The sequence below is a fragment of the Mobula hypostoma genome, chromosome 2, assembly GCF_963921235.1.
Source record: "Mobula hypostoma chromosome 2, sMobHyp1.1, whole genome shotgun sequence".
NCBI lineage: Eukaryota > Metazoa > Chordata > Chondrichthyes > Myliobatiformes > Myliobatidae > Mobula > Mobula hypostoma.
In genome coordinates, this window is record NC_086098.1 from 229098550 (window position 1) to 229124992 (window position 26443).

Below are 26443 nucleotides of genomic sequence, written 5' to 3' on the forward strand. Positions count from 1 at the left end.
GTTGATGGCTTCAGAAATAGAAAACAGAGAACACAAAATAAAATCACTTTCCTGCATATGAAGCAAGAGAACCAATTTTGACACTGAAGTCACGGAGTAAAATCAAGTTTAATCTGAAGCGTACAACTTAAACAAAAACATTTAGTACCTACTTCTTAAGGCAGTTTGTCATCAGTAGATGGACATCTTGTCTCTCATCTAGTAGCAGCATTGCTCCAAGGTAACCAATCCGCTTGTCTGTGAATCTTTGAGATGCAATTAGCTTTAAACATTCCAGCTGTGTAAAAAACAAAATCACAAGATTCAAATTTCAAATATAGCTTTATCCTGAATACTATCTTAAATGCTACCTTATTTTATACTGTCAATGCATTTAGTTTATAAATTTTAAAAATGACGAGTGAAATGGTGCATGAGATTACACAAGGTGACTTTTTAAACTGACTGACCAGTTTTATTGTTACTAGCTCATCGAGCTCCACTTTAAAACTCTCCCATATGTATGTAAAATTAAACTTACATTGCTTTTTTGTGTAATGTTATAGCTTCCCCTCAAATAAGCCTCCAATATTTTCCTTATACCACGGGGCCTTTATGCGTCCACCTGAGACACATGCTGCCTACAGTGGAATGCAGAACGTAGTTCATGCTGAGGGCAGGTGATTAGCTTGGAGACCTAACCAACGTATTACTGTATCTCAGGCTGAAGATAGTAAGGAGAGGTGCAATTTACTAGGACTTTATTTCCCCTGGAGTGTTGGGGGTGGGGGGGGGGTGTGGCCTTATAGAAGTGTATAAAATTATAAGAGAATTAAATATGTAAGTTGACTGATCCCAGTGCTTTTTCTAAGGTAGGAGAGTCTAAAACTAAGGGGATGGGATAGGATAGGATAGGATAGGATTAAGGTGAGAGAAGAAAGAGGTTGTAGGCTCAAATTTATTAATTGAACCTGATAGTGTATTAGCCACCTAAATACTTCGAATAGAGCTTGCTAAGGGTAAGTCAGCAATTGCTGATTGCTAACCAATGGCTCTACTGGAACTTATAAACAATGGTCAAAACACTTTTTGATATGCTGGCTGGTAGTCAATAGAGCCATCAGCAAACTAACAAATGAAGAAACATTGCATGAATTAAATACCTTTTGACTGTGGAACAGATAAATATTATTATAGAAGTCACTACCTTCGGGAATAGAGAATGAGATTTTCTCCCAAATGAACTTACTTTAATTAATGCACACTTGCACAGTTAGCAATTTACTTAGTTAAAACCTGGTCACTAATTTAAGCCAATGGCACATGCATGAGATTAAACTGTGATGTAATACTTGGAGAGAAATCACCACATGCCAGGAAGGTATTTTTAAGTTTTGTAAACAAAATGTTTGGTTAGAATAAATTGTATGCATGTATATTAAAAAAAATATACATAGTAGAGGTATCATAACAAAAATAAAAAATAATTATTAAAGGATACAATGCCAGAGAGTTAGCTTAAATGTAACCTGATTCTTCTATTAAAAATTTCAGGGAATCACCAACTAATATAGGCTGTTGGAACAAAAAAAAATCCTTTTCAAAATTGCTAGAGAAACTGAAAAGATATGTGTAATCAAAACAGATTTTAAAGGGAGAGACACCCTTGACCAACATTTCATTCTCAGGCAACAAAAATGAGCCAACAGGATAATAAAGTATATGTAATGATTATCACAAGTTTTCAATTGTTAAGAGTCAAGACTGCAACCCTCTACAGGACTTGGGGACAAAAAGCAGAATGAACAGCAAGCAGGCAGTAACACAAAAGTATTAGCTAAAGGTAGTTAGAATTGCATGAGGAGCCTAAACGTTTTTAAAAAGGTGCCAAATGGTATTCTATAAGTATTAAAACTGGGCCTATTTACAGTTTTTTTAAAGTGATGGGACTACACTTGGTCAACAGTCTCACCAAATACAACAGTAACATTGATCAGTTGCCTGTTTGATACCCTGGAGGACGAAGACATTTGTAGAATGGGTACATGTGGTTTATGAATGTTAATACATTTCAATATGAAAAGATCATAAAATGATAGAGCCACTGTTCAGCAAAGCTTACGGAAAGGTTGGAATGTGCAAAACACTATGACCAATAGTGGCTGAAACACATTTTAATAAGTTCAAAGTACGTATACTATATACAACCTTGAGATTTGTCTCTTTACAAGCAGCCACAAAACAAAGATACCCAATAGAATTCATTAAAATTAAACACCCAATGTGCAGAAAAATACATATTGTGCAAATAATATAATTAAGCAAATAACATTCATAACTGAGGTTCACGGAAGTGAGTCCACAGCCACGAAGCCAGTCAATACTTATGAGAAATGCGGTAGTCATAGGGGATTCCATAGTCAGGGGAACAGACAGGAGATTCTGTGAGCCTGACAGAGATACCCGCATGGTGTGTTGCCTCCCAGGTGCCAGGGTACAGGATGTCTCGGATCGGGTCCTGAATATTCTAAAGGGGAAGGGTGAGCAGCCAATTGTCTTGGTACATGTTGGTACCAATGACATAGATAGGACAAAGGAGGAGGTCCTGAAGAGAGATTTCCAGGAGTTAGGAAGGAAGCTGAGAAGCAGAACCTCCAGGGTAGTAATCTCCGGATTTCTACCTGTGCCACGTGCTAGCGAGGGCAAGAATAGTCGAATCAGGCAGATGAATGCGTGGCTGAGAGACTGGTGTAGGGGGCAGGGCTTCAGATTCCTGGATAATTGGGATCTCTTCTGGGGGAAGTATGACCTGTTCAAAAAGGACAGGTTACACCTGAACCCGAAGGGGACCAATATCCTGGCGGGAAAATTTAATAGAGCTGTTAGGGAGGGTTTAAACTAATTTGGCAGGGGGATGGGAACTGGAATGATAGAGCAGAGGAAGGGGAAAATAGAAATAAATCTAAGATAGTGAGCAGTAAAGATGTCAGGAAAGACAGGCAGGTGATGGGGCAAATTTGTAGCCATTGGGATGAGTTGCAGTGCAATAAAGTTGCAGTGAAATCAAAGCAAAAAGTATCAAATACTGGTCTTAAGGTGTTGTACTTAAATGCACACAGCATAAGGGATAAGGTGGATGATCTTGTTGTACAGCTACAGATTGGCAGGTATGATATTGTGGCCATCACTGAGACCTGGCTAAAGGATGCAAGTCTCTGGGAGCTGAACGTCCAAGGATACACGGTATTTCAGAAGGATAGAAAGGTAGGCAGAGGGGGACGCGTGGCTTTATTGGTAAGAAATGATATTAAATCATTAGAAAGAGGTGATATAGGATCGGAAGGTGCAGAATCTTTATGGGTTGAGCTAAGAAATAGCAGGGGTAAAAGGATCCGGATGGCAGTTATTTATAGGCCTCCAAACAGCTGCAGGGATGTGGACTACAAATTACAACTGGAAATAGAAACGGCTTGTCAGAAGGGCAGTGTTATGATAATTGTGGGGGATTTTAACATGCGAGTGGATTGGGAAAATCAGGTCAGCACTGGATCTCAAGAGAGAGAATTTGTAGAATGTCTGCGAGATGGCTTTTTAGAACAGCTTGTTGTTGAGCCCACTAGGGGATCGGCTGTACTGTATTGGGTATTGTGTAATGAACGGGAGGTGATTAGAGAGATTGAGGTGAAGGAACCCTTAGGAGGCAGTGATCATAACATGATTGAGTTCACTGTGAAATTAGAAAAAGAGAAGCCGAAATCTGATGTGTCAGTATTTCAGTGGAGTAAAGGAAATTACAGTGGCATGAGAGAGGAACTGGTCAAAGTTGACTGGAAAGGGACACTGGCGGGAAAGACAGCAGAGCAGCAGTGGCTGGAGTTTATGCGAGAAATGAGGAAGGTGCAAGACAGATATATTCCAAAAAAGAAGAAATTTTCGAGTGGAAAAAGGATGCAACCATGGCTGACAAGAGAAGTCAAAGCCAAAGTTAAAGCAAAGGAGAGGGCATACAAGGAAGCAAAAATTAGTGGGAAGACAGAGGATTAAGAAGTTTTTAAAACCTTACAAAAGGAAACCAAGAGGGTCATTAAGAGAGAAAAGGTTAACTATGACAGGAAGCTAGCAAATAATATCAAAGAGGATACTAAAAGCTTTTTCAAGTATATAAAGAGTAAAAGACAGGTGAGAGTAGATATAGGACCGATAGAAAATGATGCTGGAGAAATTATAATGGGAGATAAGGAGATGGCAGAGGAACTGAACGAGTATCTTGCATCAGTCTTCACTGAGGAAGACATCAGCAATATACCGGACACTCAAGGGTGGTAGGGAAGAGAAGTGTGCGCAGTCACAATTACGACAGAGAAAGTACTCAGGAAGCTGAATAGGCTAAAGGTAGATAAATCTCCCAGACCAGATGGAATGCACCCTCCTGTTCTGAAGGAAGTAGCTATGGAGATTGCGGAGGCATTAGCGATGATCTTCTAAAAGTCGATAGATTCGGGCATGGTTCCGGAAGACTGGAAGATTGCAAATGTCACTCCGCTATTTAAGAAGGGGAAAAGGAAGCAAAAAGGAAATTATGGACCTGTTAGCTTGACATCGGTGGTTGGGAAGTTGTTGAAGTCGATTGTCAAGGATGAGGTTACAGAGTACCTGGAGGCATATGACAAGATAGGCAGAACTCAGCATGGATTCCTTAAAGGAAAATCCTGCCTGACAAACCTATAACAATTTTTTGAGGAAATTACCAGTAGGCTAGACAAGGGAGATGTAGTGGATGTTGTATATTTGGATTTTCAGAAGGCCTTTGACAAGGTGCCACACATGAGGCTACTTAACAAGATAAGAGCCCATGGAATTACGGGGAAGTTACATATGTGGATAGAGCGTTGGCTGATTGGCAGGAAACAGAGAGTGGGAATAAAGGGATCCTATTCTGGTTGGCTGCCGGTTACCAGTGGTGTTCCACAGGGATCAGTGTTGGGGCCGCTTCTTTTTACATTGTACATCAACGATTTGGATTATGGAATAGATGGCTTTGTGGCTAAGTTTGCTGACGATACGAAGATAGGTGGAGGGGCCAGTAGTGCTGAGGAAACGGAGAGTCTGCAGGGAGACTCGGATAGTTTGGAAGAATGGGCAGAGAAGTGGCAAATGAAGTACAATGTTGGAAAGTGTATGGTTATGCACTTTGGCAGAAGAAATAAACGGGCAGACTATTATTTAAATGGGGAAAGAATTCAAAGTTCTGAGATGCAACGGGACTTGGGAGTCCTCGTACAGGATACCCTTAAGGTTAACCTCCAGGTTGAGTCAGTAGTGAAGAAGGCGAATGCAATGTTGGCATTCATTTCTAGAGGAATAGAGTATAGGAGCAGGGATGTGATGTTGAGGCTCTATAAGGCGCTGGTGAGACCTCACTTGGAGTACTGTGGGCAGTTTTGGTCTCCTTATTTAAGAAAGGATGTGCTGATGTTGGAGAAGGTACAGAGAAGATTCACTAGAATGATTCCAGGAATGAGAGGGTTAACATATGAGGAACATTTGTCCGCTCTTGGACTGTATTCCTTGGAGTTTAGAAGAATGAGGGGACACCTCATAGAAACATTTCGAATATTAAAAGGCATGGACAGAGTGGATGTGGCAAAGTTGTTTCCCATGATGGAGGAGTCTAGTACGAGAGGGCATGACTTAAGGATTGAAGGGCGCTCATTCAGAACAGAAATGCGAAGAAATTTTTTTAGTCAGAGGGTGGTGAATCTATGGAATTTGTTGCCACAGGCAGCAGTGGAGGCCAAGTCATTGGGTGTATTTAAGGCAGAGATTGATAGGTATCTGAGTAGCCAGGGCATCAAAGGTTTTGGTGAGAAGGCGGGGGAGTGGGACTAAATAGGAGAAAATGGATCAGCTCATGATAAAATGGCGGAGCAGACTCAATGGGCCGAATGGCCTACTTCTGCTCCTTTGTCTTATGGTCTTACTGCAGCCTATCTAGGAGCCCGTTAGTTGCAGACCACAGCCTCAGTTCACCGCAAGGGCGAGAAAACCTTGTGGAGCAGTGAGCTGAACACCGGCCCCGCCCTCTCCTCTGGCTCCAACACCATGACCTTTCCAATCTCGTTCAGCGCTTAAATTGGCCAAACCTTGTGCCATTCCTCACTCTCAGATCTAGGGCCTGCCACTTCAAAACCCTCAGGCCTGGGCCCGTCACCTCGACTCAGTCACCATGCTGCAACCATCCCATATCTTTTAGACTTCAGTTCACAGCGCAAAAATGGCAGGTTGTATAGGCAGTTCAAAAGCTCAGCTCCATAAGGGAAGTTACAGACTATTCTTTTCAGTGATCATTTCCAAGAAAAAATATGATTATTGAAGCAGATATTTAAAGAATGACTTAAAGAGAAATTACATTTCACAAGAAAGAAAATAGGTTATGCTGATATGATTACAGAAACTGGATGGGAAAGGTATTCATTTGGAACATAACTGAAGACAGTTGCCTGTTTAATAGCCTGTTACAAAGTTCTATGCAATTTTACATATACAATTACTTTAACAAACAGCTTGTACAGCTGTAAACTATTGTGTACAATTTCATATTCATATCCATAAAATGCATCAACTAAAGGAACGTTCTAAATCAACCATAAGTTCTGTTTATCTGTATGTACTGACCTAAAAAGAGCCCATCTACATACTATACAAGGATAGGATAGAACAAATCAGCTGTTAAATGAAGAATGAACTCATGAAAAAATTATTGCAGGCAAAGTACAACCTGCATTACTTTGAAGCAAGTATAAGGAAAATAGTAGAAAATCAAAAAGATTAATAAACAGGAGCCATTGTGGGGAACCATTTGCCCGACGCCGGCCCCCTAGGCCTGAGTCAACGTAGTAGTAGTATTGTGGGGATGGGAGGCAAGTAATTCTTTAGGAAAAATAGAACACTTATTGCATCTTACCTGGCCAAAGTGTGCTGGGTACCCAAGCATATGCATGTAGATGAGTTTTGCTACATTTCGGCAACGATACGTGTTGTCTTCCTCTCGAAAGGATGACCTGATGAGTGCACACTCTTTCTGAATGACGTCTCGCTCTTCTGCTTGTGTTCTGGCAGCACGGATTGTGCGAATCAGTTCTCGCAAGCGAACAGGAGCTGGCATTTTGCTGAAAAGATAAAGCTAGCATAACTATCAAACACATATAAGACAGAACTAACTTGAAGTCTTTAGAGGGCTCCCGATTTTAAAAGCAACAAGTTATAGTTCAAATTTCTGACAAATGACATTCTTCAATTCAGCAAATCAATTTTAATTGTTGCTTTAATTATATTGTTGATGATTGTTCATAAAATGCTGTTGAAGTGTCCACATAGGAATATGATCAGTTACAAAGTCTTCCATGGTGAAGCAACTTCTCAACATATTCTAGAACTAACCAGAATGAGCATCCAGTTGGCTTAGTATAGCAGATGTTTCTAGTAGCCATGGATATGCCCCCATGCAACCTGCTTCTTTTGCAAGGAGTTGGAAGAATCCAAAAGAAAAATAATCTACCTGGCTGAACTATCAGAACATAATAATTTCAACAAATAAATCACCACTTAGCACCGAAGTGTTTGAAATTAATGTAGTATCATCAAATGGTTTCAAAAATGCTATCAGAAACAGATTTTTTATGAATCCCTCTAACTTAGGGGTTCCCAACCTGGGATCCACAGACACCTGCTTAATGGTATTGGTCCATGGTATAAAAAAAGGTTTGTCCACTGTTTCATGGACCTATAGTTTAACTTCCTATTCCGTTCATCAAAAAATTTCCCAGAGTTATTGGCTCCTTTCAGATATAAACTGACATGAAGCCTTGCTAATGAACACCACAGCTACTTTGAGGATTCAAGGCATTTGTTGCCCATACTTTTGCAATTTGTATAATTCCAAGACCTTACCTACATTGGGTCAACAGGCAAATCCCTAGCAAAGGCATTCAGGCTACATGAGTTTGGCCCAAAATATTTCTCATTTGTGGGAATAATGACTTTATGACACCACTGAAAGCATCTCTAGTTGGCTATAAATGAAAATCTCCTATCCACGCGGGGGCTTCAACTCTTGAAGGCAGCAGTGATCCATTCATTATTGACACCCTTAATATGCTTGCACACTTATCTGAGGACTTGGTCCTGCTTGGTAGCTTATAACGCATTCAGGTTTCTGAGTTGACATCACAACTTTCAAAGGGGAAGCATAACAAAACAGTAGCATCAAAGCGCAGAATCAGATATCACTATGATGATTGTACGTTCTAGTATCAATTGTTTGGCGACAATAAAGTATAAAGTATTGTCAAGTATTGTCTCATATTGATCAAATCGCACAGTTAGAAATATTATGCAGTTGATTTGTTGTTGCTGACAGAGACTGTAGATTGGATGGCTAATATATTTGGTTAGTGATCAGAAAAAAGCTTACGGTAAGAATTTTATTTACCTCAAAAATAATGACAAGAGATCCCTTCTCCATTTTTGCATAATTCCACTCAGTGGGTTTGGTGCTTTCAAAACAAATGTGATTACTTTTTCCTGCACCATCATCCAGCATATCCCTGCTATGTTGCAGTGGCTGTCTAGACATTGTCCCTATTTAATCATTTCCTTGCAGTATATGATGTTCTGGAATATCTTTGACGTAGAACTCAAATCTGTAGAATGATTTAGTTTTTTTTTCCCCACAAATAGAGGCCTTTTATCGTGCTACTGCTTAAACTGTCTCTTTCTACATTTTACTGCACTTGTGAATAGGGCAGATTTAATTTTACAAAGAACTTTATAACAACCCTTGTGCTATGAGATGGAAATTTTTCTTCATGATTGATTTATGTGACCTTCTAATCACAACCAGCAAATAGAGCAATCTACCTTCAGAATCACTTCCTCAAATGTAGCACTGCAGTATTGAAGATGACTTACTTGTACTCTGATTTTGTGGATTCTGAGGCCAATGAGACCAATGTGTGAACCTCGCACTAGTTCATAGATGGTGGCTGATGGAATGAGTGGGTGGGTTGTTTGTAAGGTAGTCCATTCCTTCAATCACATACAGTACCTGGGGCTTCCCGTTGCTTAGACCTGCGAGTCTCAATACCACTCCAAATATTCCTTTTCCACGCTGTACAGCCATGGGACAAAAATTCCCAACAGAGATGCTGCATTTCTTGAAAGCAGTTTTTAGCACATCCTTAATTTTTTCTCCTCTGTTTTCCACGTAATCTCCATTCCAAACTCTATCATAGAAAGGGTATTAGTTTCATAAGTTTAGTTTTAGACATGTGAACAACATAGCCTACTCAACAGAGTTGACTGGATAACTAGGGCCTGTGGGTACTTGGTCTAGGAGAAGCACATACTTCAGCAATTCATCTTCCATTGGATTTGTAAGATTTTGCGGAAACAGTATGATAGTACTTTCCAGTGCCTTGTGATAATCCAGGAAACACATAAAAGGACAATGATCACAGTTGTTCATATGTGAATTTTGTATCAAGTCAAAAGACTTGATCTTATGTCCTTTTGTTCAAATCAACAAAGGACTGTATCAATACATTAAAGAAATTCATCCCAGCCTTCACTGATGGCAGCTCACCAATTCCCCTCCCCCCGGGACTGGTGCCTCCCAAGATATGGCAAGTAGTCCAAGCTTTCCCAATCTTTCTGAATTTTTATTGTTGGAGGGCAGCATGGTGCAGCAGGAGCAGAGTGCAAAACTGTTGAAGGACCTATATCTGGTGGGCCTTGAGCTTACAACCCATCCTCCTCCATATTTTGGTGAAATCATCAATGGCTTAGAGCAATGCCTCTGACTATGCTGAAGTTAAAGTTTGAGTCACATTGGTTCTGGCTGGTGTGGCTCCATACGTTTTCTGGAATAGTAATGCATGGAAGATCAAAACCCAAAGTTGTTAAGGCAGCCAAATCCGCCATATAATATAACAAGGTCCTGGGAGTAGATGGCACCACCTCAGATATCCCCAAACTTTATAAATGCTTTACAGAGAGCATCCCTCTTAAAGAATCGTCGATATCTTCTACCCCTAATTATACTCCACCTTCCACCTACATCCAATTATTTCAGTATGAGATGAGTTGAGGAAATACTTTAATGGTTTCTCCCACTCTTCCACCCCTCTCCACAATACATTTTCTGAGATTTATATAGATATGTCTATATAAATCTTGCACTGTGGGCTTTCCGCAGCACATTCTTTGGTTCTGTTTGTTGTTAACACAAACAGTGCATTTCACTGTGCGCTTCAATGTACATGTGATAAATAACTGAATCTGAAACTGGCAGCAAATACGAACTTGGAAATATAACTAAAATCAATCACTTTGCTGCAATAGAACAGACCGCATAAACAAGTATCATTCAAGTCAGGCATTTGTTTAGGGAACAAGTCCGTAGAAATGTAGAAAACTGAGTGAATATTTGTACACCACCAACTGAGATGCTGAATAATAGCGTAACAACCTACACAAATTTAAACACACAGAATTGTGGCACTGATAAAAGAGATACAAGGAAAAATGTGCACTTTAAGCATGGGGAGAGGGCAAGGTGTTCTGGACTCAGAATTCCATAGAACAGTTGAAAACAAGTTGGTTAGATCTAGACCGGGGTATCTCAATCTGCCTTATGCCATAGACCATTACCATGGACCACAGGTTGGGAACCCCAGTCTAGACTATGCTATTGACAACATTCTCATTCATCTTTGTTATTGCTCCCAAGTTCCATTCTGATCAAAAAAGATAAAGGTAATCATTTCTATTGAACAACAGCCATAGCCAGCCATTAAAAAACTGTTCAAAGGTATTTATTTCAATGCATCATTTTTATTTTGCTGTCCACTGAACAAGAATTGAATTGCAAAATGTATAAACTGTTATAAATCTTAGCAGGAACAGTGAATAGTATCAGCATACCAAAATGTCCCTGGACAGTAGAAATAAAATAATTTGATGAAAGCTTTAACTACATCCAAAAATTAAATATTACCAAGTTATGGAGTCATAGAACTAATCTGCCAAGCCCCATTGACCTGTAGCTGGACCACTGCACTCCAAACAACGCCCCCCCCCACCCCAACCATGTACCCATCCAATTTTCTCTTTGACGGTGAAATCAAACCCTAATCCACCATTTCTGCTTGCAGCTCATTCCACACTCTCACTACCCTGAGTGAAGAAAGTCCCCTTCATGTTCCCCTTAAATGTTTCATCTTTCACCCTTAACCCATGACCTCTAGTTTTAGTCTCACTCAACCTCAGTGGGAAAAGGCTGCTGATATTTTCCCCATCTATATGCCTCATAATTTTGTATACCCCCATTAAATCTCCTCTCACTCTTCTATGCATGAGGGAATTAAGTCCTAACCTATTCAATCTTTCCCTATAACTCAGGTGCTTAAGTCCTATCAACATCCTTGTAAATTTTATCTGCACACAGTAAGTACTTTCAATCTTATTGAGATTATTTCTGCAGGTAAATGATCAGAACTGTACACATTAGGCTTCAACAATGACTTATACAACTTCAACATAACATCCCAACTCAATATTTTAGTTTATGAAGGCAATGTGCCAGAAGCTCTTTACAACCCTATCTACCTGTTATGCCACTTTCAAAGAATTACAGGTGTGCGCCACTTAACGTCCATTCAGACAATGTCTGATCGCATGTACGTCCGTAGTCCCCATCGGAGAACATGACACAGCGGACGTAACCAATCTCATGTATCGCGTGTCTCTTGAATGTAGTAGCGTTATCTCTCTGTTTAATTTTCTTCTGAAAATATTACCATAAAGTGCATCATGGCTTCCAAGTTCAGGTTATTTGACCTGAAACTCTTCCAGTGGAACACTATGAGGAAGTTGAGAACAGTGATGTGGATGATCCTGATCATCTTTGATAAATTGTGTGTGATATAGGCTAAGAAAGTGTTGACATAAAAGTTTAAAAATTGAAAAAAATTAAAAAGGTTAAAACGAAATAAAAAATTAGAGTGCATGTATTATAGTGTACAGTATACAGTTTTAGTGTAAGTCCTTGGCTATTTAGTCAATACAGGTACACTACAGTACTCCATATAGATTTGCTAAGTATATAATATGGTGTTCGCACAACGTCCAAATCACGTAACGTCCGATTTCACAGAATGTATCGTGGACATTAAGCAACGCATACCTGTATTGGATCTGTATTCCCAAATCCCTCTCTTCTACTTCACTCGACAATGCCTCTCACTGTGCAAGTCCTACTCTGGTTTATCCTCCTAAAGCACAATACATTTTTCTGCATTAAATTCCACCTGCCATTTTTCAGTCCATTTTTTCATCTGGTCCAGATTCTGCTGAAAGCTTTAATAGCCTTCCTCGCTATCCACTACATCCCCAACCTTGGTATCATCTGCAAATTTGCTGATCCAATTAACCACATTATCATCCAGATCATTGATATTGAAAACAACAAAGGACTAGTGATACACCACTAGTCATAGAGGCAACTAGGGAGGAGAAGATGGCGGGTGACGCAGCACGCGCAGCCGTTCCAAATGATGTCTTATCTGTGAAGTAGGATGCCATGCACAATCCTGATCTGATACAGATAGACGTGAAGAAGCACGGAGGAACATCTGGGGAAACTTCTGAAATGCCTGCTTCGCTGCTGCTACTACTGTGCGATCGAGAATTTCCAGAGGGAAGGCCCCAAATCCTCGGCCTTGCCTATTGCCGGGGCTGGGGTCGAAGCGCTCGGCAGAGATGGTGCTCGGTGCATCGGAGAGCTGGTCGGAGACTCGAAGTTTTCGGACGGACTCGGAGTTGGACTGTGGTCGGATGCTTCCGGGATGCTGCATCGGCAAGTTTGCGGCGCTGGAGGTTTACCGTCTGCATGAGATGATGGGACTTTCGAGAGACTTTACCGTGCCCATGGTCTGTTCTTCATCAAATTACGGTATTGCTTTGCACTGTTGTAACTATATGTTATAATTCTGTGGTTTTTGTCAGTTTTTCAGTCTTGGTTTGTCATGTGTTTTCTGTGATATCATTCTGAAAAAACATTGTATCATTTCTTAATGCATGCATTATTAAATGACAATAAAAGAGGACTGCGTGTCCTCATAATCTAATCTAATCTAACTATTAGTCCTGTTAGTCTAATCTAACCAGTTAGTCCTGATGAAGGGTCTCAGCCTGAAATGTTGACTGTACCTCATCCTAGAGGTGCTGCCTGGCCTGCTGTGTTCACCAGCAACTTTGATGTGTGTTGCTAATCTAACTATTACCGCTCTCTGGTTTCTCCTGTGAAGCCAATGTCTAATCCATTTACGATCTCATCCTGATGTCTTACTGAGCAGAATACTGAAGATTTCCAACAATGAATGGCCAATAAATATTCAACAATGTGCAAACCAGCTTTGAGAATATGTGTTATGAGAAGCCTCAGTGTACAAGGCTCATCGTTTGCACTAATTTATGTAAATGCTTATTGTTGCATTTCAGGTTGATTAATGTGCCAGAAGTACATGTATAGATGATGGGAATGGAAAAATCCTGCAGAGTAAACTGACTGAAATATACAATGGGTACTAATAGTGGACTAGGAACACCAAAACCATATTATGAAAAACATGCTGCCTTGAACTTTGCAGTCTTTCTGTCAATGCAATAAGGTAGGAAGATCTGGGATTTAGAGCCAGAAATAATGATGTTGTAATGATATTTCCACTCAGAATGGTACAGTGCCGTGGAAAAGTATTCAGCGATTTCTCCTGGGAACTATGCAGACAGAATTATTCCCAAAAATAATTTGCCAAGTAAATTATGCTTGACTCAATAAAAAGAAAGGGGATAAGGACTCAAGCTAGAATCAGGCTTTAACCTGACATTACACCATGGTGGTGGTATAGTATAGGCATCCGTTAATCTCATGAGACCATGGATTTGTGCCTTGGAAGGTTTCCAGGGCGCAGGCCTGGGCAAGGTTGTATGGAAGACCAGCAGTTGCCCATGCTGCAAGTCTCCCCTCTCCACACCACCGATGTTGTTTAAGGGAAGGGCATTAGGACCCATACAGCTTGGTACCAGTGTCGTCGCACAGCAATGTGTGGTTAAGTGCCTTGCTCAAGGTCACACATGCTACTTCAGCCAAGGCTCAAACTAGCAACCTTGAAATCACTAGACAAATGCCTTAACCACTCGGCCATGCATGGTACAGGAACATAATGTAAACTGTCTTCCCTCAAAAATAAAACAATTAAAGCAAAGTACTCATTACCAAACAGCTTGATTAGGGATTGATTTCATAATGAATTACTTAGTATAAGAAATGACATTAGTGTCCACAAAGGTCGTGCTCTGTGCCTTATCAAAGTCCAGGATTTCCTTGTAAATGGAGAAACCCTCAAATGCTGATTGCTCTTCACTGGAGTTTTGCCAGCTGTCTTCTGATGGGACACTTAAGAATATATTAGAGGATTGTGCATTTGTTGCAGCCCTTAGCCGTGACATTGGGGAATTATTGTGCCAGACTCAGGATCAGCAAATCCATTCATTGATCTGTTAAATGTTAACAAATTGTATTTTATTTATTTTTATTTAGAGGTACAGCATGATATCAGGGTCACCTGGCCAAATGAGACTGCACCACCAATTACATCTATGTGACCAACTAACCTACAAACCTATATATATCTTTGGGATGTGAGAGGAAACCCGTGCAGTCACAGGGAGAATGTATAAACTCCTTACACACAGTGCAGGAATTGAACTCGGGTCACTGGCAATATAGTAACATTAAGCTAACTGCTATACTACCATGCTGCTCTAAACTCCTTAAGGCAGTGGCAGGAAATGAACCTCTTTTAGTGATTGCTTGGCATTGTAAAGTAATGTGCTAACCACTGTAAAGTAATGTGCTAACCACTGTGCCACCTCAAATTTTTATTCTTTTAATGTATGAATGCTTTATTTCTGTTTGTTTGGGAAAGGACTGGTTCTGGCCTGCCTGTGTGATGGTATTATAGAAAGAAAGTATGGCTTTGGGTTGCAAGATGATTACTAGTGATTCCAGAAAAAAGTTTGCATCTCCCAGTGAATCTCTGTCAGTAGGTTTTGGCCTTGTGTTTATTTGATGGAAACAGAACTATCTTGTTCCTATTCTACCCACCAAAAATGGAGATGTGGAGGCATGAGGCAAAGACAACATTGAATACTTAACCTCTAATAATCAAGTAATCAGAGACAAGACCACATGCGTCTTATTGCCTCTTCCCAAAATAGCATAATTGGTGAAATTTACAACTTTCACTGTTTACATAAAGAATTGCTCCAGAAGAAATAACTGGAAGATTATTAGCACCCTCAAGGCTACATTAGACACAGCGACATTCAGAGAAAAAGAGGAGACTTCAGAAGGAAAGAAAAGAAGAATAAGAAAAGAAAAATTAACAGTAAAGAACGACCAATGACAAACTTTCATTTCTTGCTTCAAAAGTAAATTAATTCAGTAGGTTAAATTTTACTGAACTGGGGAGTTCCATGAGGACTAATCTCCTTGATTGGACAGTTCAGTGAAATTCCAGTAACAACAGTTTTTAAATACATAATAAAAACTCCCGACAATCTTTCCTGCAAGCTCTAACAGTAAGTTCTGATAAATCAAATTGTTAATATCATTCAGAAACATAATAGCAGATAGACAACTGGAGTCCCTCCCCTTGAGTCTGCCGTTCCATTTAATGTCCACTGCTTATCTTCTTCCTTAGCACTGCTTTCCAACACTAAGGTTTGATTTACATATTATTCAAAGATCTGTTGACTTCTGAAAATACTCAGCAACTGAAACCATACAGCCCTTCTAGATTGAGAACAATTACTTGGGACGTGGAATTAAAATGACAGTCCTTCCAGGTGAGGCGACACTTCACCTGTGAGTCGGCTGGGGTGATATACTGCGTCCGGTGCGACCTTCAAAATATTGGTGAGACCCGATGCAGGCTGGGAGACCGTTTCGCTGAACACCTACACTCTGTCCACCAGAGAAAACAAGATCTCCCAGTGGCCACACATTTTAATTCCATGTCCCATTCCCATTCTGATATGTCTATCCACGGCCTCCTCTACTGTCAAGATGAAGCCACACTCAGGTTGGAGGAACAACACCTTATATTCCGTCTGGGTATCCTCCAACCTGACGGCATGAACATTGATTTCTCTACCTTCCGTTAATGCCCCTCCCCCCCTTCACACCCCATCTCTTATTTGTTTATTTCATTTTTTATATATTTTTCCTCTTTTTCCTCTCTCTTTTCTCCCTCTGTCCCTTTCACTATAACTCCTTGCTTGCTCTCCACCCTCTGGGCTCCCCTCCCCACTTCTCTTTTTCCCCAGGCTTCCTGTCCCATGATCCTCTCCCTTCTCCAGCCTGGTATCCCTTTTGCCAATCAACTTTCCAGCTCTTAGATCCATCCCTCCCCCTCCTGTCTTCTCCTATCATTTTGGATCTCCCCCTCCCCCTCCCACTTTCAAATCTCTTACTATCTCTTCTATCAGTTAGTCCTGATGAAGAGTTCCGGCCTGAAACATCGACTGTACCTCTTCCTATAGATGCTGCCTGGCCTGCTGCGTTCACCAGCATTTTTTGAGGATGTTAGTATAGATGGCACTAAAGCTTGGGCAAACAAGCAAGTATTGCCATAAGGAAAGAGGACAAGGTGACACAACAATGCAGTTTCAGAAATGGATGTCAGAACTTAGGACCCTGAAAGCTGAAGAGCTTAGCAGAATTGGTGGCAAAGGGAGTTGGTATAAGTGTGGGGTGGTTTGGGAGGAGTGTTACAGTGAACAGTCATAGATCTGTACAGCACAGTAACAGAGTCCACCACCCACAAAGTCTGTGCTGACCATGATACCAATCTGCCTGCTCATAGACTATACCCTTCCATTACCTGCCAGTTCATGCATCTGCCCCATGGCTCTTAAACATTACTGTTGTCTCTACTTTCATCACTTACTCTTCCAGGCATCTGCCATTATAAAAAGAAACTTAATTCAAATATCCGTTAAACTTTATTCTTTTCAATTTAAAGTAATAGCTTCTAGTATTTGAACACACTATTATATTGAAATACACACAATCCTTAGGGAACATAGCAGGGTAGACAGAACATACAACAGTACAACACAGGAACATGCTCTTTAGCTAACAAAGTCTGTGTCAACAGGAGCTAAATTAACCTAAACCAATATCCCTCCATTTCCTGCATACTCAATTATCTAATTAAATGCCATCACCACCACCCTGGCAATGTGCTCTAAGCACCTAACATAATCTTGAAAATACGTTTCCCCTCTCACCTTAAAGCTATAGCCTCTATTTATTTCTATCAATGGAAAAAGATGAAACCTTCTCCCCATAACCTTTGACGGCTTGACTAATCAAGAAGCTATCAACCTTCACTTTAAAGACACTCAAATGACTTGGCCTATTGTGACAATGAAATTCACACAGTCACTACAGTCTGGCTAGAGAGAGCCCTCCTCGCCTTTGTTCTAAATAGATGTCCCTCTATTCCGAGGCTGTGCCCTCTGGTCCTAGACTCACCTGCTGTAGGTAGGAAACATCCTCTCCACATCCACTATCTAGGCCTTTTAATATTCAATTAGTTTTGATGAGATCCCCCCCTCATTCTTCTAAATTCCAGCGAGTACAACCTCAGTACGCTCCTCACAGTAGTCCCTTCAATCTTGGAATCATACTTGTGAATGTCCTCTGGACCCTCTACAATGCCAGCACATCTTTTCTTAGATAAGGGGTCCAAAACTGACTCACAAAACTCCTACTGTGCCTTATAAAACCACAGCATTTTATCCTTGCTCTTATATTCTAGTGCCCCTGAAATGAATGCTAACATTGTATTTGCTTCCCTTACCACTGACTCAATCTGTAAGTTACCTTTAAGGAATCCCGCACAAGGACTCCTCAGTCTCTTTGCACCTCTGATTTTTGAATTTTCTTTACATTTAGAATAACGTCTATGCCTTTCCTCCTAACAATATGCATGACCATACACTTCCCTACATTATATTCCATCTGCCACTTCTTTGACCATTCTCCCAATCTTTCTAAGTTCTTCTGCAACCTCCCAGCTTCCATAACACTATCTGCCCCTCCACCTATCTCCATATCATCTGCAAACTTGGCCAAAAGCCATCAATTCCATCATCCAAATCACTGACATGTGACGTCAAAGGAAGAGGTTGCAACACTCTTCTCTGTGGAACACCATTTAGTCACCAGCAGCCAACCAGAAAAGCCCTCCTTTATTCCCACTCTTTGCCTCCTGCCAGTCAGCCAATCTTCTATCCATGATAGCATCTTTCCTGTAATACCTTGGGCTCTTGTTAACCAGCCTCATGTGTGGCATCTTGTCAAAGCCCTTCTGAAAATCCAATTAAATAGCACCCATTGACTCTCCTTTGTCTATCCTGCTTGTTATTTCTTCAAAGAATTCCAGCAGATTTGTCAGGCAAGATTTCCCCTTAAGGGAAACCATGCTGACTTTGGCCTATCTTATCATGTGCCTTCAAGTATCCCAAAACCTCATCCTTAATAATGGATTCCAACCAACATCTTCCAAACACTGAAGTCAGGCTAACCGGCCTATAACTTCTTCTGCCTCCCTCCCTTCTTAAAGAGTGGAGTGACATTTGCAATTTTCCAGAATCTAGTTATTTTTGAAAGATTATTACTAATGCCTCCACAAAACTTCAGCTACCTCTTTCAGAACCCTGAGGTGTAGTTCATCTAGTCCAGGTGACTTACCTACTTTCAAATCTTTCAGCTTCCTTCTCCTTAGAAATAACAACTACACTCACTTCTGCCCCATGACACTCTCAAATTTCAGGCATACTGGTAATGATTTTCACAGTGAAGACCAACACAAAATACTTTGTCTACATTTTTTTGTTCCCCCATTACTACCGCCCCAGTGTCCTTTTCCAGCAGTGTGATATCCGCTTTCACCTCTCTTTTACTCTTTTTATATCTGGAAAAACATTTGGTATGTTCTCTTATATTAATGACTAGTTTACCTTCATAATACATCTTTTCTCTCCTTATGGCTTTTAGTTGCCTCTGTTGGTTTTTAATGCTTTCCTAATTCTCTAACTTCTCACTAATTTTTGCTATATTATATGCCTTCTCTTTTCCTTCAATGCCGTCTTTGATTTCCCTCGTCAGTCACGGTTGCCTCATCCTCCCATTTGAAAACGTCTTCATTTTTGCGATGTATCAATCCTGTGCCTTCCGAACTGCCCTCAGAAACTCTTGCCATTGCTGTTCTGCTGTCATCCCCGCCACTGTCCCCTTCCAATCAACTTTGGCCAGCTCCTCTCTCATGTTTCTATAATTCCTGCTAGTTCACTGTAATACTGATACATCTGACTTTATCTTTTCCCCATCACACTGCAGGTTGAATTCTATCATAGTACGATCACTGTGTCCTAAGGGTTCCTTTACCTTGAGTTCTCAAATCAAATCTGGTTCATTATACAACATTCAATCCAGAATTGCTTTCCCCTACTGGGCTCAACCACAAGCTGCTCTAAAAAGCCATCTCATAGGCATTGTACAAATTTCATCTCTTAGGATGTAGCACCAACCTGATTTTCCCAATGAACCTGCATATTGAAATCCCCCATGGCTGTTCTAACATGGCCCTTTTTACATGCCTTTTCTTTCTCCTGTTATAATTTGTATCCTGCATTCTAGCTACTGTTCAGAGGCCTGTATATAACACCCATAATGATTTTCTTTCCTAGTAGTTTCTTAACTTTACACACAAGGAATTTTTTTTAAATGGATGGCTTTGTGGTGGACAGATCACATAATTGTTGTGGTATCAGAAAAGTTGTGGAGAGATAATATTGTGAGTGCCATTTAACAGTCATGTGAGAACTGATAATCTGGTTTAGATTGTATCACTGAGGAACAGCAACCACAGAATTGCTGTGAAAGATAAGAGTACTGTATCCCCAGAGATGACTGCAACTATTGGGAGAGAGACCATCCCACTGTGTCCCTCTTCTCATTGTTCCTCCCTGCACCTCCCTTAGTTGATTCCATGCTTTCTTATCAGATTCCATCCTCTGCAGCTTTTTATTTTCTCCATCTATTACCCCCCCAGTCTCTACTACAGTATCAAATAATTCCTTCTCTATCTGCATATCACTCCTCAAAAGATCTGTTTGCCAGGCCTTGCTCCACCTTTTTCCTGCACATCTTTATACTGTCTATCTCTCTTCCATCTTTTTCTTGAAAGATCCATTTTCCTCCATAGATCCTGCCTGTTTCAGTTCCTCCGGCGCCTTCATTTATTTCCGTTCCTATTTTCTAATATTCATACATTCTAAATAAAGTATCAACACAGTTAACATAATGCTTCTTGTACTACCATGTGACACAAAGCAATCTAATATGTGTGTGTGTGTCTCTCTCTCACACACACACACAGGATTCCAGTTAATTTGGACACCAACTCTATTAAGCAGCTGCCCCAATTAGCTGAAGTTTCATGGAAATAGTTAAAAGGTATTTTAAAAAAGCAAGCTTTAAGTAACATATGCTATTAAATGAAATACAGAACAAATTGCAGTACAACCAATATCTTTACAATACGATAAAACTGTGCATTAGTTCCTAATAGCTATTGACAGAGGAGTTCATCTGCCTACTTCTTTCGACTGACTGTCAATGAACAAAATCAGCATAGACACCAAGTGCAGATAAAGGACTGCCTTCATACAATGCTTTTAAAGATTACATCCTCCAAATCTTCATTTTCATTGTAACATTCATGATGATTGTCAATACATTCGTAATTTCTAACTCAAAGTAACGAAATTGTTTCATTTTCACTGCCGACCATTTCTGGCATCACCAAGCCTGAATGCTTGAAACATTGGCGAGCAAAACAATGTCTTAACACTTATTTCACACCAACCACCAGTGACAAAAATCACTGCTTTTTGAACACAAGCAACTGATGCTATTTAAAAACTGCTTGCTCAAAGCATGGTATAGTGCTAAGAACCACACAAATGCACCCAACTGACACTAGAGAGAAACTGTGCAGCAAGTCTCCTGCCCCAATTAAGTGGCATAGCGTCCCAAATAAACAAAGGGAATCCCAGATAGTTTCTCAATTTAGTTTTAGTTCTTTAAGAGTTGTCCCAAACAAGTGGCTACCCTGATTAATGGGAATCCACTGTCGTGCATTGATCTCTCCCTGGAAATACTAAAGACTTTATCATTGACCCTGAGATGGGGGAGGTAGGGAACAGCACAATGGTGTGAGTGTCTGAATGATAAGGCAATAACTTGGACCCTTATGAGTGTATGGTATATATACATATACACACACACACATTTTGTTCTATTTTATTTTTATTTAGTGATACAAGATACAGCTCGGAATAGGTCCTTCAAGACGCATGGTCACAGCAACCAGACAACCCTGATTAACTCTAACCTAATCACAGAACAATTTAAAATAATTAATTAACCTACCCGGTATGTCTTTGGAATGTGGGAGGAAACCGGAGCACCCAGGGAAAATCCAGGCATTCCATGGGGAGAACGTACAGAGATTCCTTACAGTGCTGGAAATGAACTTTAAACTCCAGAACACCCCAAGCTGCAAGAGCATCGTGTTAACTGCTATGCTACCAATGTATGTATGTACACATGCGCGTGCACACACATCTGTTAAGATGCCTCATTTGAAGTGGCATGGCTGGATAAATGTACTCTTCTCTTAGGGCCTTCTATTGTTTGGGAAATTCAAAACCAGGCTTTCTACAAAAGTAGATGCATCTAAATTTTATGTTTACTAAGTAACAAACAGGAAACAAAAGATAAAAAACACAGATGTTTGAAATATGAAACAAAACCAGAAAATGATGGATTCAGCAATTCAGGGAGCACAAGAGAAATTCGTAGAATTAATGTTTCAGGTCAAAGATCTTTCATCAAAATTGACAGTTTTCCAACTTAAACTGTTCCTCTTTCCACTCAATGTTGTCTGAGCTGCAAAGTGTTTCCAACATTTCCTCATTTGTTTCGAATAACAAAAATTTTCTAACTTTTTTTAGAGAATCAAAATGATGTATCAAAAAGTTTGTGACATTAGGACTTTGCAAGTATAGGACAGCATCAACCCACACATTATATCCCCTTTTCAAATTCTTTTCAGAACTGAAACCATGCTTCACCACACAGAACATTAGTTACTTAATAGATTCAAGATTAGAAACCATTCTCTTCAGTACAACACACTTTGTTACTACATAAAATATTTCAGATGAAAAGTCTAGGACCTGAAACCATTAACCATTCCATTCTGCACTGATGCTGCCTGGCTTGCTGTTGAGTTTGTACAAGACATTGGTGAGCCATAATTTTAAGTATTGGGTGTAGTCTGCTCACCTACCTACTGGAAACATATCAATAAGATTGAGGTGTACAAATAAAATTTACAAGAATGTTGCTGGGACTTCAGCAACTAAAGTAATTGGGAAAAGTTGAATAGTTTAGTGGTTTCTTTTCCCTGGAATGCAGGATAATGAGGGGAGATTTGATAGTGGTATACAAAATTACAAGGGGTATAGATAGGGTAAATGCAAGCAGGCTTTTTCCACTGAAGCTGGGTGAGACTTAGAGTTAAGGGCGAAAGGTGAAATGTTTAAGGGGAGCCTGTGGGGAAAACTTCTTCACTCAGAAGGTGGTGCAAGTGTGGACAAAGCTGCCAAAAGAAGTGATGAATATGGGTTCAAATGCAACATTTAAGATAATTTTGGTTAAGTACATGAATTCACCAGTCCTTGTGAAGGGCCCTCCATAGACACTGACTGGCCTTCTGTGCTCCTCCAGCATTTTGTATTTTGTTCTGGGTAAGTACATGTATGGGAGTTATGTAGTGCTATGGTCCAGGTGTGGGTCCATAGGTCTAGGCAGAGTTACAGTTCAGCATGAACTAGGTGGGCCGAAAGGCCTGTTTCTGTTTTGTAATGCTCTATGACTCTAGCACTTTCAAGTTTTATTTCGAAGTTCTAGCGTCGTAATTATATTTTGCTTCTAGATTTTTTTCTGTTAATATTGGACATATGATACTAAATAAACATGCTGACTTTATACTCCTGAAATTGCATGCAAGGAATCCTCAACGCCAAACACCCCTATGCCGCAACAAACAACATTACTTGTGAGTCAAGGTACGGAAGTACAAAGGGGGCAAAAAGTGCTTTGGACAAAACCAATGGACAAGCAGGAAAATAATTAAAACGTATCTGGAACCCGAAAATCTGTGGCTGGTACCATGAAACAAACTCAGTGAAAACCACATGAACATTTGCAATGAACCCAGTATTTCCAGACAATTTTATTCCGCTCCTTCTTGAAGCCTGGCATCGCCAGTGGCTGTGTGTTTTTGTTTGACTGACATCCTTCGCCATGGTCGGGATATGTGGGTGGGGGGGAAGCCTGGGTGCCCGGGGCCGCAGACACCGGGAGTACCTTGGTGTCAGAGACCAGGTGGGAGGAGGAAGGGATGGGTGTGTGGGATGCCAGCACCCAGGTGAGAGGCCTGCCGCAGTAGGGGGCCTGGGGGTGTGGGCTGTGGAGGACCGGGTCAGAGGCCAGCAGCAGGGACGGCGGCGTTGGGGGAGAGCGGAAGAGAGGCCCACTACAGATAGAGGTGGGTGTGAGAGGTCCGCTAAAAGGAGGGTTGATGGTTGAACCGAGGTGAGAGGCCCGCTGCAGCGGTACGCTGCCTGTGCACCTGTCACAGGAGAATGGACACAGCTCTTCCATCACCCCTCACCCTCCATCCGCCGCCTCACCCAGCACCCTACCCCTCCGTCACCCACTACTACCTCAGCCATTCAGCGACGGTGCAAAGGGCTGTCCACCGCCCCGTTACTCACCATAACCTGCCAGGGCAACCGACACAACCTCCCCGTTATCCCTCGCTAAGCCGAAAGATGGCGGCCGTTTGAAGTCAGAAAAGGCCTTAACGCGCCTACGCAGCAAGACCTCTTGGCATTCTGGGAGTTGTAGTGCACCTGTCCCAGTTGAGCTGGGGTGGACTTCAACTCCCTGAAGCATCTCTCCACGCAGCTGGATGCGGTGGATCCTGGATGTTGAAGTTTCCTCAGCCCTTCGGCTCGCAGTATAGTAGTCGTCACTGCATAACCGTAACGGTCCAAGAACCCCGGGGATTTCTGTAGCTGCAAGTGAAAGCAAAGTTTCCCTGGAATTTTCCCGATTGTACAGTAAATAGCCGTAAATGAAGACAACAGAGATTTTCCGGAATAATGAGGAAATCTTGGTTATTTTACAGTTTGTAAATAATGGTAAATCAAGTTTTATTCCTAAACTTGACAAATATGAGCTTTCAACCACCCTAAAATCAAATATAATCGCGCTACGATTTTTTTTCACGAATGTAGTGGTCTAAACGGCACGAAGTTGTAAGGTTTGTTGATAGATTCATGCTAAAACCACTCAATATTTAAAAAAATGACTCTTTTCGTCCCTTTTAAAATCTATCCCTCCCTCTTCTCTGCAACTTAAATTACATTTTCATCTCTCTTTCATAGTTCTGACACATGCTTTGCAGTTTTATTTTGGTTTTAATTTTTAAAAATCTATTCTGCAGTAATTAAATGATAATTATGCATCAGCCAATTTACAATGAGAGATAAAGCAGAAGACGATGTTAGCAATCATAATACTGTTACAGAAAAATTGTCAAGATGAAGCAAGGTTTGTAGATAAAATATTAAGTCTATTAAGTTTGAGTAATATTCAGGAGTATAACACCAACTTAAAATGTCTTGGTATAATATATGGGAATTACTGAGAGTAAATCAATTTATTACATCCCTTCTGTACCTAATAACAAACAAACACTCAGTGGCCACTTTATTAGGTACCTCCTGTTGGTGGTCTTCTGCTGCAGTAGCCAGTCCACTTCAAGGTTTGATATGTTATGCATTCAGAGATACACTTTTGCACACCTCTGTTGTAATACTGTATGTGGTTATATGAATTACTGTCACCTTCTTGTCAACTTGAACCAGTCTGGCCATTTTCCTCTGACCTCTTTCATTATTATAGTGTTTTCACCCACAGAATTGTCACTTACTAGATTTTTTTTTCTTTTGCACACCATTCTCTGCAAACACCAGACTGTTGTGCATGAAAATCCTAGGAGATCAGCAGTTTCTGGGATACTCAAAGCACCCTGTCTGGCACCAGCAATCATTACACATTGAACGTCACTTAGATAATATTTCTTCCCCACTCTGATGTTTGGTCTGAACAACAACCAAACCTCTTGACTATGTTTCCATGCTTTTCTGCATCAAGTTGCTGCCACATGATTGGCTGATTAGATATTTGCATTAATGAGCTGGTGTACAGGTGTACCTAATAAAGTGGCCACTGAGTGTTTGTCAATAGAATGATTTGGTATCATAAACCAGGTGGTGGAATATTGTGAAGTTTAAGGTGGAATCATGAAATCAAAATACTTCTGGAACTTTCACATCAATTAAAACTAATGTCAATTAGCAATGTTTGAGTCAATCCAGTGATGGCAAGGGAAAAAAGAAAAAAGAAAGAATGGAAGGTGTATGATTGGCTGGAATTAAGCTGGGGTCTGATCAGCACCGGCTGGGTCACCTGGAGGAGGTTGTATGATGTTGAAAGACCCGAAACACCCGATGATTCCAGGAACATCACTGAAAATGTGTCCAGAAGCATCAGTAGATGTATGTACACAGTGAACCAATGACAGAGGGAAGACTACAAGGTGAAAGCAGTGGGGTTGAGGAGGAGAAAAAAAAGAGGATCAGCCATGATTGAATGGCAGAGCAGACTCGATGGGCCGGATGACCTAATTCTGCTCCTTTGTCTTATGGTCTTAAATGGATATGTCAGCCTGAGTCTATGATGGTTGTAAATAGTGACAATATGATCAGTAGCAGCAATACTGAAAAAAATGCAAAAAACAGAACTACCTTAAATATATTTCAAATCCCAGTTATTTCCTGCAATAATTCTGATACACTGGAGATAACGTTAAGGTACATTTGTTTTCTTCTGTTACAGATCCCAGAATCACCTTTAATAAATAACTGCATATTTAAATTGTAGCGGGATTGTAAATTGTTGGTTCCTGTCAAATCTCTCCAATGTTCAATGCACTCTTTGCAATTAAAGACCTTCTATTGCAGGCAATTGATCTTCCTCCTTAGAATATGTGCCACATTGTATCTGAATAGAGACTGCATGCAATAAGTACATTTCTGAGGAATGAGTGTGCCACTTTCAATGGACTAT

The 26443-nt window shown here is 40.6% G+C and overlaps 1 protein-coding gene across 4 annotated transcripts in view; it reads right to left on the reverse strand.

Annotated features, from left to right (window-relative positions):
• LOC134342919 (AP-1 complex subunit gamma-1-like) overlaps window positions 1-24109 on the reverse strand; it is a 137484-nt gene extending 113375 nt beyond the window's left edge. For 2 of the 4 annotated variants that reach the window (XM_063041617.1, XM_063041620.1), the window contains exons 1-3: window positions 24022-24109; window positions 6944-7148; window positions 153-277 (exon numbers count right to left, since the gene is read on the reverse strand). In XM_063041617.1, the coding sequence (XP_062897687.1) occupies window positions 153-277; window positions 6944-7144 (326 nt within the window). In that variant the 5' untranslated portion in view covers window positions 7145-7148; window positions 24022-24109. Of the gene's footprint in view, window positions 1-152; window positions 278-6943; window positions 7149-8949; window positions 9264-24021 lie in introns of those variants that run through there. The other 2 variants (XM_063041618.1, XM_063041619.1) reach the window with 2 other exon arrangements.
• Between the last annotated feature and the right edge of the window lie 2334 nt (window positions 24110-26443).